Here is an 11,711-nt window from a genome sequence, read left to right on the forward strand (position 1 = left end):
TGAGTCACGCGCAGGAGTCTGCGCCTTGTTTTAACAGCGCGCGCACACACCCACGCTGAGTTCAGCTCGGATGACTCATTTCCTGTGTGTGTGTGCGCGCGCGCGCGTGTGTGTGAGCAGGAAACTCCTCAGTTTGTTTCACTTCCAGTGAAAGTCTCTCTTCAAACAGACCACGTTCAGTCCGTGCATGTCCCGTCTCACGCGCGCGCTTCGCTTTGTTTTATTCCATTTGTTTGTGTCATTTTGTTGTTGTTCACCTCTGGATGTATGGATGAGGTTCTCATTGTTACCACGCCTGTCGACGTCAGTGCGTGACCCCGAGCCAAAGCACACACAGCTCCTCTGGCAGGTCTGAGGTGCAGAGGGAGGCAGAACCAGATGACACTCACTAGAAGATCAATTTTAAGAGTTTGTGAAAGTCTGCTGAAAGGTTTAATCAGATCAGCTTGATGGTTGAAAGAGCAGATAGAAAACAAGTGAGCTGGTCTAACACTGACTCAGGGTGGTGTTATTAGTTCCTGAGCTTGGGTGTAGCCTGCTGCACAAATATGCAACAACAAAAGCTTCCCGGCCTGCTGCAGTCCCAGAGCTGTCTCGTGTTCGTTAAAGGCCCGGCATACCTCGAAGGAATGCGCGTCGCCCACCTCCTTAAACTGAGATCATCTCATGAGTTGAAGCAGTTTTGGTCAAATCTTAAAACGACCTGAGAGGAGGGTGACTCTCAGCTACACCACAAGATTGACAGAGTTATCAGTAGGTTGATAAGGGGGGGCCGTTGCTCAGTCTCTATACAAGTGGTGTGAGAGTTTGGTTCACATTGCCTGTAGTAAGTCGGACCCCTTCAGGGTGGGAGTTGGACTCCACCAGGGCTGCCCGTTGTCACCGATTCTGTTCATAACTTTTATGAATTTCTCGGTGCAGCCAGGGGGGCGGAGGGATTCTGGTTCGGTGGCCTCAGGATTCCATCTCTGCTCTTTGCAGATGATGTGGTCCTGTTGGCGTCATCGTGCCGTGATCTCCAGCTCTCACTGGAGCGGTTCACATGAGTGTGAAGCGGCTGGGATGAGAATCAGCACCTCCAAATCTGAGGCCATGGTCCTCCTCAGCCAGGAAAAGGTGGATCGCTCTCTTCAGGTCGAGGGTGAGGTTCTGCCTCAAGTGAAGAAGTTCAAGTATCTCGGGGTTTTGTTCACGAGTGAGGGAAGAATGGAGCGTGAGATTGACAGACGGATTGGTGCAGCAGCAGTATTGAGGACTCTGTACTGGTCTGTTGTGAAGAGAGAGCTGAGCTGTAAGGCAAAGCTCTCTGTTCACCAGTCAGTCTACGTTCCTACCCTCACCTATGGTCACGAGCTCTGGGTAGTGACCACAAGAATGAGATCCTGGATACAGGCGGTTGACATGAGTTTTTTCCACAGGGTAGCTGGACTCTCCCTTAGAGACGGGAAGAGAAGTTCAATTATCTGGGAGAGACTCAGAGTAAAACCACTGCTCCTCCGCATCTAGAGGAACCAGTTGAGGTGGTTCGGGCATCTGGTAAGGATGCTCCCTGGGCACCTCCCTAGGGAAGTGCTTCAGGCCTGTCCAGCTGGGAGGAGAGCCCGAGTAAGACCCAGGACGGTTGGCCTGGGAACACCTTGGGGTCCTCCCAGAAGAACTGGAAGAGGAAAGAGATGTCTGGGCCTCCCTGCTCAAACTGATGCTATCATTACCCAACTTCGGAACAAGTGGAAGATAAAGGATGGATAAAATCGATAAGCTGTGGCAGCCACCTCGAATTCGACTGACTTCAATAATCAGCTGCAGACGTACATCCTGTGGTCACTTTCTGTAAGTTTCTTCTTGAGACGGTTCTTCTCATCCTAAGCATTTCATTACATTGTTGACCTTGTGTTGATTTTCCCCAACCTGACCAGCGATGACATGTTTAGCCGTATGTCATCGTTTAACCGCTGGGTGTCCAGGTGGTGTTCTGACAACGACGTGGGCTACACAGATAACTGGAGTTCTTTCTGGGGAAAACCTGGTCTGATGCGGAGAGATGGCATCCATCCCACTTTGGACGGAGCCGCTCTTCTTTCTAGAAATATGGCTGATTTGTTTATCCCCCAAATTATTGACAACCCAGAGTCCAGTCCAGGAAGCAGAGTTATAGTCCTCCACACCTCTCTGCTGCTTCTCCTCTGTTACCCACCCACACCCACATTGAAACAGTGTCAACTCGCACACGGCTCAAATTAAATAAACAAAAAATCAGCTCTAAAAATATAAACCATAAAAATCTGATTAAAATAAACACAGTTACTTTACCAGAGCAAAATCATAAAATCATTAAATGTGGATTATTGAACATCAGATCTCTTTCCTCTAAATCCCCGTTAGTTAATGAACCGATAACTGATCATCATATTGATTTATTCTGTCTGACAGAAACTTGGCTACATCAGGAGGATTTTGTTGGTATAAATGAATCCACTCCTGTTAACTATTTAAATTTTCATGTTCCTAGAACAACTGGCCGAGGTGGAGGAGTAGCTTCTATTTTTCAGTCAGGATTATTGATTAATGCCAAACCAGTTATTAGTTATAATTGTTTTGAATCACTGTCCCTCAGTCTTTCTCATCCAAAATGGAAATCAGATAAACCACTTTTACTAGTTGTTATATATTGTCCACCAGGCGCTTACTCTCAGTTTTTGTCTGAATTCTCAGAATTATTAACTGACTTATTATTAAGTACTGATAAAATAATCATAATGGGTGATTTCAATATTCATGTGGATGTTGAGAGTGACAGCTTAAGCATAGCCTTTAATAATTTAATAGAGTCATTTGGTTTTACCCAAAATATTTGCACATCTACTCATTCTTATCATCACACTCTTGATTTAGTTCTGACCTATGGTGTAGAGATTAAGGACTTGGTAGTAGTTCCTCAAAATCCTATTCTGTCCGACCATTTTTTAATAACCTTTGAGTTTACATTAAATGACTACACAATCACTGAGAGAAAATTTCTTCTCAGCAGGTGCTTATCAGAAAATGCTGTAACTAAATTTAAAGTCTCTTCCATCAATGTTTTCCTCTGTCTTGCAGAGTAATGCATCAGAGAACGGAGACTTAGATCATCTAGTTGATCATCTTACAACTTCAATGCAAACTTCACTTGATAAAATTGCTCCACTGAAAAAGAAAGTAATCAATCAGAGGAAACTGGCTCCTTGGTTCAATTCTGAGTTACGTACTTTAAAGCAGGCATCTAGAAACCAGGAGAGAAAATGGCGCTCTACTAATGTTGAAGAATTTTATTTAACTTGGAAAGATAGTCTGCTAACATATAAGAAAGCTCTCCATAAAGCTAGAACTTTATATTACTCATCTTTAATAGAGGAGAATAAAAATAACCCTAGGTTTCTGTTTAGTACTATTGCTAGACTAATTAAAAGTCCCATTTCTGTTGAACCATGTATCCGTACAACTATAAGTAGTGATGACTTCATGAGATTCTTTATAAATAAAATTATTTCAATTAGAGAGAAAATTCAAACCATCCTTCCTTCTACTATCTCTAGTCCTCTGTCAAATGAGGCAACTTTAAAAATTTCACTAGAGCCTGATTTATGTTTGGACAGTTTTTGTCCTGTTGAGCTCTCTGAATTGTCAAAAATAATAACCTCATCCAAACCATCCACATGACTGCTAGATCCCATCCCAACCAGACTGTTTAAAGAGGTATTCCCTCTAATTAATGTCCACATTTTGGATCTACTTAATTTGTCTTTAATGGACGGTTATGTACCACAGAGCTTTAAGGTTGCTGTAATTAAACCTTTACTTAAGAAGTCTGACCTTGATTCAGAAATTCTGGCCAACTATAGACCTATATCTAATCTAACTTTCATCTCAAAAATTCTAGAGCAAATAGTTGCAGGTCAGTTGCGTGAACATCTACAAAGAAATAATCTGAGGAGTTTCAGTCAGGGTTTAGAGCTCATCATAGCACAGAAACAGCACTAGTAAAAGTCACTAATGATATTCTCATGGCCTCAGACAATGGACTTGTGTCTATACTGGTCCTGTTAGACCTCAGTGCTGCATTTGATACAGTTGATCACAATATTTTACTACAGAGGCTTGAATATGATATTGGGATTACAGGAATGGCTCTAAAATGGTTTAAATCATATCTATCTGATAGATTCCAGTTTGTAAATGTAAATAATAAATCTTCTTCATACACCAAAGTTAGTCATGGAGTTCCTCAGGGCTCAGGGCTTGGGCCAATACTCTTTACTTTATATATATGCTTCCATTAGGTGAAGTTATTAAACAGCATGGGGTAAGTTTTCATTGTTATGCTGATGACACACAATTATATTTGTCCATTAAACCCAATGAATCCAATCAGCTACTTAGACTACAAGCATGTCTTAAAGACATAAAAACCTGGATGACCCTTAATTTTCTCCTGTTGAACACAGACAAAACTGAGGTTTTGGTTTTTGGACCTGAGCACCTTAGGAATTAATTTTTCAGTCTTTCCCTCCTTAGATGGCATTAATCTGTCCTCCAGCTCTCATGTTAAAAATCTTGGTGTTATTTTTGATCAGGATTTTGTCTTTTATCCCCCACATTAAAAACATTACTAGAACCACCTTCTTCCACCTGCGTAGTATCACTAAAATTAGAAACATCTTATCTAAAAATGATGCAGAAAAACTGGTCCATGCATTTGTCACGTCTAGACTGGACTATTGCAATGGTTTATTATCTGGATGTCCAAATACTTCTTTAAAACGTCTTCAGCTGATCCAAAATGCTGCTGCCAGAGTCTTAACTGGAGTTAGTGGGAGAGATCATATTTCTCCAGTTTTAGTTTCTCTCCACTGGCTCCCTGTCAAATCCAGAATAGAATTCAAAATCTTACTTCTAACCTACAAAGCTCTCAACTACCTAGCTCCATCTTATATTACAGATCTTATTGTTCCATATTTTCCTAACAGAGCACGTCGCTCTCAGGCTGCAGGTTTACTTGTTGTTCCTAGAATTTACAAAAACAGAATGGGAGGCAGATCTTTCAGTTTTCAGGCTCCTCTCTGTGGAACCAACTTCCAATCTCTGTCCGTGAGGCTGACACATTATTCAGTTTTAAAACTAGGCTTAAGACTTTCCTTTTTGCTAAATCCTATAGTTAGGGTCGGCTTGGGTTTCCTGAGCTGTCCCTTAGTTATGCTGCCATAGGTTTAGACTGCTGGAGGACAGACTGACCACAATTTTCACTCTGCTACTGTCTTTACTTACTCTGCTCAACCTGTTTTGTATTTGTAATTATTTATTCTATCCTTAACATGTGTTTGTTTGTCTTTCAGATACACCTGGACCTATACCTGGACCTACCATTCTGTGTTCGTCTGTCTCTCCTTTCTGTCCTCTCAAACTAGCCGGTCAAAGCAGATGGCCGCTTGTCCTGAACCTGGTTCTGCTGGAGGTTTCTTCTTTTAAAAGGGAGTTTTTCCTTTCCACTGTTGCCACTGTGCTTGCTCAGGATGGGAGACTGCATCGAAGCCAAGATTCAACTTGTCTGCTGGATTCCTTAGAGAACTTTACTAATTGGCTTTTATGTATGTGAATGTTTCTGTAAAGTGCCCTGAGACAACTTTGTTGTGAGTTGGCGCTATAGAAATAAACTGAATTGAATTTTGGAGATGACAAATAAATCTAACCTGAACCTGTTTGATTAAAATCTACCCAGTGGTTCAGGACTTATTTTGCCAACAGACAAGCAGCTGAAGTTTTAAACAAAGGTCTTGCGTAATGTGCAGAGCTTGGGATATGCACTGGGCATGACTCTCAGCTACTAACAGAACATTTTAGCTGCTCTGTACTATAAACCTCACACACACACTGGCTTTGGGGGCGGGCGATAACGAGGACCATATGTTCCATCTGCTCTGTGACGCAGATATAAACAACGTCCTAATGTATTTATGACAAGTTATTTGTGCTCAGAATGCAAACTGCCCAGCCTTTACCCATCATCACGCTGCAGCAGGACAGCCAATTCCTCAGGAAGTCTCGGCTAACTGTTCCCAAATGCCTAATACTTTTTTTTCTTTTCCTTTTCCCTACATGCGCTCATCTCCTCTGCAGCCTGGAACTTCTTGTGAGTGTTACATGGTGTGAACCGCCTTTCCCACAAGCACCAACGTCAAACAGATGCTGACTTAACTCCCAGTAAACAGTTCACATCATCAGATCGGAGCGAGAAAAAAAAAAAAGAGGTTTTCATTGGCGCAATTAAGTTAAGAGGCGTGTTGTTGCACAGATGTTTTTGTACTCCGCTGTCACGGCTAACCTTTAGGAATAAAGCACTCGAGGAGGACCTGGAGCCGCTCTAAGGACACCCATATGAGCAGACTTTCCACTGCAGTGATTTCACCAGTAATGAGGCACTATAAGCTGCAGATGTTGTGTCAAACTCTGAAATGGGAACCATGGCAACAGGATGAACACACACAGAGGAGCTTGCCCAAGGTGATCCAAACCCTCCTGTATGTGCTGACCCAGTGCCAGACGCGCTGATGTCTCTCAGGCATTGTTAATACTATAGCCTAAGCGACTACGTAAGAAGAATCTGGCTGTTGTTCTTCGCAGATTGGAAACATATTTAGCTTTAAAACATGCAACCCTCCAGTCTGTAAGTCTTCTTTTAATTTAGACATTCGAGCTTCACTGATCTTAAAGGATTTTTCCAACACCAGCAGGACAAAACAGTTCAAAGAAACACTTCAGTATGATCAAGTACACATCACTGCAGTTCAGTTTTTCTATACATTAAACCAACAAAAAAAGATTTAAAAGTTGACTCGTTCTGCTAAAAAACATCAGTGACATCCATTGGAGAAGCTAAGATGAAAGCAGCTCGACATGTTGAGAACGTCAGAGTGCACAAGTGTCTGTTTATTACCTACAGCGCATCACTCTCAGTCACATATATCACTACGTTTGGTCAGCGAACAACAACAATGTGGTAAAACACGTCTTTCAAAAGACAATAAAACAGGGATAAACCTATTTAATATCCCCCAAATTGTCTGAATCTTTGAGTAAATCTTGCTTTCTCCCATTTCAGTCCTCTCCTTTGATTCCGTCTCCAACTTGCTCCGTTTCTGTGTGACCTAGGTGATGTAGATGCGGTGGAAGTCGTTCGCTCCGAAGGCACAGTTGCACTTGGGGCACTTCCTCTGTCGGGTGTCGTAGCGCATCTTCAGACATTCGTAGCAGAAAACGTGGAAACACTTGGTGAGAACGGTCTCCTTGTCTCGCGTGTTGCAGCAGGGGCAGCGCAGCTTGGCCTGGGGAAAGATAAATACACGTGTGTGGGCCATTACTGGCATGCTAACAATTTTATTACCTCTGGGTACTGCGCGGCATGATTCGAGGGAGTAAAATTTTAAATTTTTCACACATGTTTGCCACAGGGATCATGATCATTCCATTTAAGCTCACTCTATGGTCCATATATCCAAATGTAAAACTGGCCCTTTAAGGAAACCAAGTAAATTACTAAACTGCACAAATTATTTCTTCAGCTAAACTGTTTATCTGTGCCCAACAATACATCTCTCTTCACCTTGTACTGATTGATCTCCTCCTGCAGGATCTCGTCTGCATCAGAGTAAACCTCAACCTTCTTCTGCTTCTCCAGCTTCCGCCTCAGCCTGGACAGGTCCTCCTAGGAGGCGGCGAGGAAAGGGAGTTGTTAGAGCTGGAACTAAACATCTTGACTAAAACCAAATGTGCTCAACAAAAAAAAAAAACCCAGAGAGTCACTCAATTCAATTTGGAGCGATATCCCCAGCATACCTGCGCTCGTTTCAGGTTGCTGCTCTCCCTCTCTCGAGCGATGCGGTTTTCAGCCACTGAGACCTGGATCTCCTTCAGCTTGGCCTGCGTGTGCTCCAGCTGCACCTTCAGGTCCTCTGCCAACTGTGCAGCCTCCACCGCCTGCAGCGAGGAAGGAAGCAAGAACACTCGATATAAAACTAACAATAAAAAGTCTGAGTGGTAATGTGGTGGTACGAGAAGCTGGATAAAGAGATGCTATGAGCCCAGAGAGGAACGATGGTTTGAGAGAGGAGCGAAGGAGGCCATCTTTGTGAAAAGAACCTGTCCATCGTTAATCAGGGGCGGAGGCCTCCGTGCTCAACTGTCCCCCTCTTACAATGCTCTTATTGCTAATATCACTCACCCCCTGTGAATAGCAAGCGGCCACTAACGACCATTTGTTAGGCTGACGGTCCTCCTTGATCACGTGAACGGCTAGTTCTGGAGGTCAACAACAAACTGAGAAGGTGCCGTTTATAAGATAGAGTTTATTGCAGCTCCTCAGATTGATAAGTCTTTTGGATAAAAGATTAAACGTTTCAACAAGTTATTTATTTATTAATTTATGTTAGTAGTTAGTTTGAATCTGTCCAGACTTGACTTAACTTTGTTAGATCTTTCTACCTGGATTATATTGAGCATGCATCAGGAAAATGTTATGAGCCTCATGTTTGTGCTCAGTTTTATCATATTTACTGCAGGTTTGGTATTTTTCCCACACCGTGGAAACATTTAAATGTTTAAAGTTGCCACTTCGCCACTTCAGAGTGTAACATTTTCTTACTGAGGGCTGGAGACCACTTGGAGACTAACACTGCGAGAACATAAGAACAAAGGCTAAATTTCCTTCGAAGTCTCACTAAATTTTCAGTGTTTAATTTTTGACGATCACATCCAAGATTTATGCACGGCTTCTATGTTGGTGGTTCAAAGATGATCTCCAGAAATCTGCAAATTTGAACTAAAATATTGACAGAAATTAAACATTATATTCATAATAGAAAAGAGAGTAAAATGTGACTTTAAGCTACTTGTGTTGTCATTATGCTCTTATTATTTTTTTACTTTTTAGTGACATTTGCGCAGTTCAACCAAGAACATTTGGGGCCATGAGTCCTTGTCATTGGATTTTTGGGGTTAGAAGCTAAAAAGTTTGGGAACCACTGTTTTAGGCGCATATCATGGCCCAGTTTGGTCCATTTTGTGCCAATTTGTCAGTCATCCATGATATAATCTACTGCAATACACTTTTGAAATGAAGACAGGCAGAAACAATTATTTTCATAAATATTAATCATTAGTGTGATTTTTAAACCTGTATATATTCTGAGCTGTACTCTCCGTTTCCTGTTAAAATAGATCTATCAAAATACAGCTTGAAAATTAGCAGGAACTACATTCAGAAGGGAAGCCCACGACAGATTTTTCAACTATTTTAAGAGACATTTGTTGTAGACTAAAAGCCACTAAAGCAGTCTGCTCCTCAATAAATAATGTTAAATTATTATTTTTATATATGAATATTTCTGTTCAGTGCCCTGACATGACTTCTGTTGTGACTTGGTGCTGTAGAAATAAACTGAACTGAATTGTTGTTTGCCAACTAGTCGCAGCCCAGTGAAATAACTTAAAAGAAAACGACGAGACACACTCAGAACCTTCATCCTTTTGCACTTAAAAGCATTCACCATACTGCAGCAACGTTCACGATTACCTGAACCGCATCACACAAGAATCCCTCAGCTACTCAAAGTCTTAACCTGCACTTTTCAGTAAAAAAAAGCTGGATTTCATATGCTAGCATGTTAATAACTCCAGAAACCTGGATATCAGAAACGCCATCAAACCAAACAGTTTCCAAGCGTGTTTTTGTTTGACATGTCATTTGGCAGAACTGCAACATGTTTATTGAGGAAGGCTTTAAAGCCTCTTCTCACCTTCCTCTTGTTAAGCTCCAGTGCTTGTGTTCGAACAGCCAGCTCCTTTTCCAAAGCAGCCAGCGTGCTCTGGAGGACTCCCTCTTTCTCTTCCAGCTTTTGCACAACCAGCAGCTGAGCATCCACCTTGAAAGAGGAACAATAATCAGCAGATGCCTTTTTGCTTAGATGCACTCAAAACCATTCATATTGTCTTTTTCTTTATAAAAATGTTTCACCTCACCTGGGTTTTGAATGTAAGAACTTGGTCAGCCAGCTCCTCCTTCTCCTCTTTCAGCAGCTTGTAGATCTGGTTGGATTTGATTCTCTCACTCATCAGCTTGAAATTGGCGTCGTCTTTCTCCCGTAGCTGCTGCAGCAGCCGGCTGTTCTGCTCCTGCATGTCTTCAAAGGCCTGGCCCGTTACATCCATCTCACTCAGCAGGGCCTCCTCCTCCTCCAAAGACAAAAGTGTGTCAGTGAAGCAGAGAAAAGTCGGATACTTTTCTGGAAGCACAGCCACAGACATCACAAGATCTTTTTTGTTTTTTAACATATGCATCTTATTGTTTTCAAATCAAAGCAGTTATGATGTTACAACCCCAGCGAGATGATTTAGACAAAAACTTGTGCATAAAAACAAAACATTTTTAGTTGATTAAAGCTACAAAAGGCTTCACAATAAAAAAGGGAAGCTTAGTTGTTTAGATGTCCATTGCAACAATAGATAAAATACCAGACAATGTCGAAGGCTTTCAAAAAAGGATAAAGTCAGATGTATCCAGGTTCAGCACACAGAGGACCTGGGAACAGGAAGCAGCGGACGATGTCGAAGGTTCATGACTGCCATCTTATTTTGGGGCAAGGACGTTTATGCTTTGAAGGTGATAAGCAAGCAATTTGATACAAACTTAAAAAAGGGAGGAAAACATTAAACTTCCGTGCCTTTGAAGCTTTGCCTCAAATAAAACTCATAATGTGTCTTTTAGTTTTTATTTGTCTATGTGACACAAGTAGAGTCAAAATTTCATTTTCAGCTCAGAGTGTGGATAGATGAGTAACAGGACAAAGTTTTGACTCAACAGGTAGATTAGAAATGAAATGTGATGTATAAAATTTGAAACTCTTTTGTTGTGACCAGAGACCTGAAAAGACAAATAGTTTTCCCCTTTTTCCAAAACACAAACCAAAAGGGTTTTGGTGCATTTCTTCACTTTGGTTCAAGCAGCAGACCATTTACGAATCAACAAGTTCATATAAAACGTCAAACTCACAAAAAGCTTGTTTATTACATAACTTTGGCATTTTAAACTCTGGCAGCTAATGAACACCTTATTAGTTTATATCAGACGTAAAGTGAGGAATAAAAAGCTGAGCGATGCGTCATCGGTCCGGACCGGGTTCTAGCTTTAGCTAAACACGTTCTGCAAAACTTCCCAAGCATGAAGAGCGACAGAGAAACCACATCTGTTGTTGCAGATCAAACAAAGTATTAAAGGACCCACCTTCCTCAATGATTCACAGAAAAGAACAACCTCTCTGACCGTAAACACCAAGTTCAACACTGGATTAATAATTGTGTGACAAGAAGAGAAAACAAACGTTAAAGAATTACAATAACAATCTGGCAACATGTGACCCCGGACATTTCACACTTATAGTATAGCTCATATTGTTAGAAGAGGAACATATTATCAGCATTTAAAATATATTAGAGACATTAAATCCTTGAAGGAATGCTGCAACATTAATTGCTTCAAGTTCTTATTTGTATAACTTAATTTAAATTGTCAGCAACTAGAGTACAAGTACAGCAGTCCTTTGCTTATCATGGGGATCCATACCCTGAAGCCCTGCGAAGTAGGAATAGTAGTACAAGTAGTAGTTTAATATATATATATATATATA

At 41.4% G+C, this 11,711-nt stretch overlaps 1 protein-coding gene across 2 annotated transcripts in view; it reads right to left on the reverse strand.

Annotated features, from left to right (window-relative positions):
- Nucleotides 1-6,942: 6,942 nt before the first annotated feature.
- Nucleotides 6,943-11,711, reverse strand: part of rnf40 (ring finger protein 40) — a 17,331-nt gene continuing 12,562 nt past the window's right edge. For both annotated transcript variants that reach the window (XM_037691374.1, XM_037691373.1), the window contains exons 16-20: nucleotides 10,048-10,260; nucleotides 9,825-9,950; nucleotides 7,867-8,007; nucleotides 7,634-7,735; nucleotides 6,943-7,355 (exon numbers count right to left, since the gene is read on the reverse strand). In XM_037691374.1, the coding sequence (XP_037547302.1) occupies nucleotides 7,179-7,355; nucleotides 7,634-7,735; nucleotides 7,867-8,007; nucleotides 9,825-9,950; nucleotides 10,048-10,260 (759 nt within the window). In that variant the 3' untranslated portion in view covers nucleotides 6,943-7,178. The remainder of the gene's footprint in view (nucleotides 7,356-7,633; nucleotides 7,736-7,866; nucleotides 8,008-9,824; nucleotides 9,951-10,047; nucleotides 10,261-11,711) is intronic.

The sequence above is a fragment of the Nematolebias whitei genome, chromosome 17 (assembly GCF_014905685.2).
Source record: "Nematolebias whitei isolate Nwh7 chromosome 17, NemWhi1, whole genome shotgun sequence".
Classification (NCBI taxonomy): Eukaryota; Metazoa; Chordata; class Actinopteri; order Cyprinodontiformes; family Rivulidae; genus Nematolebias; species Nematolebias whitei.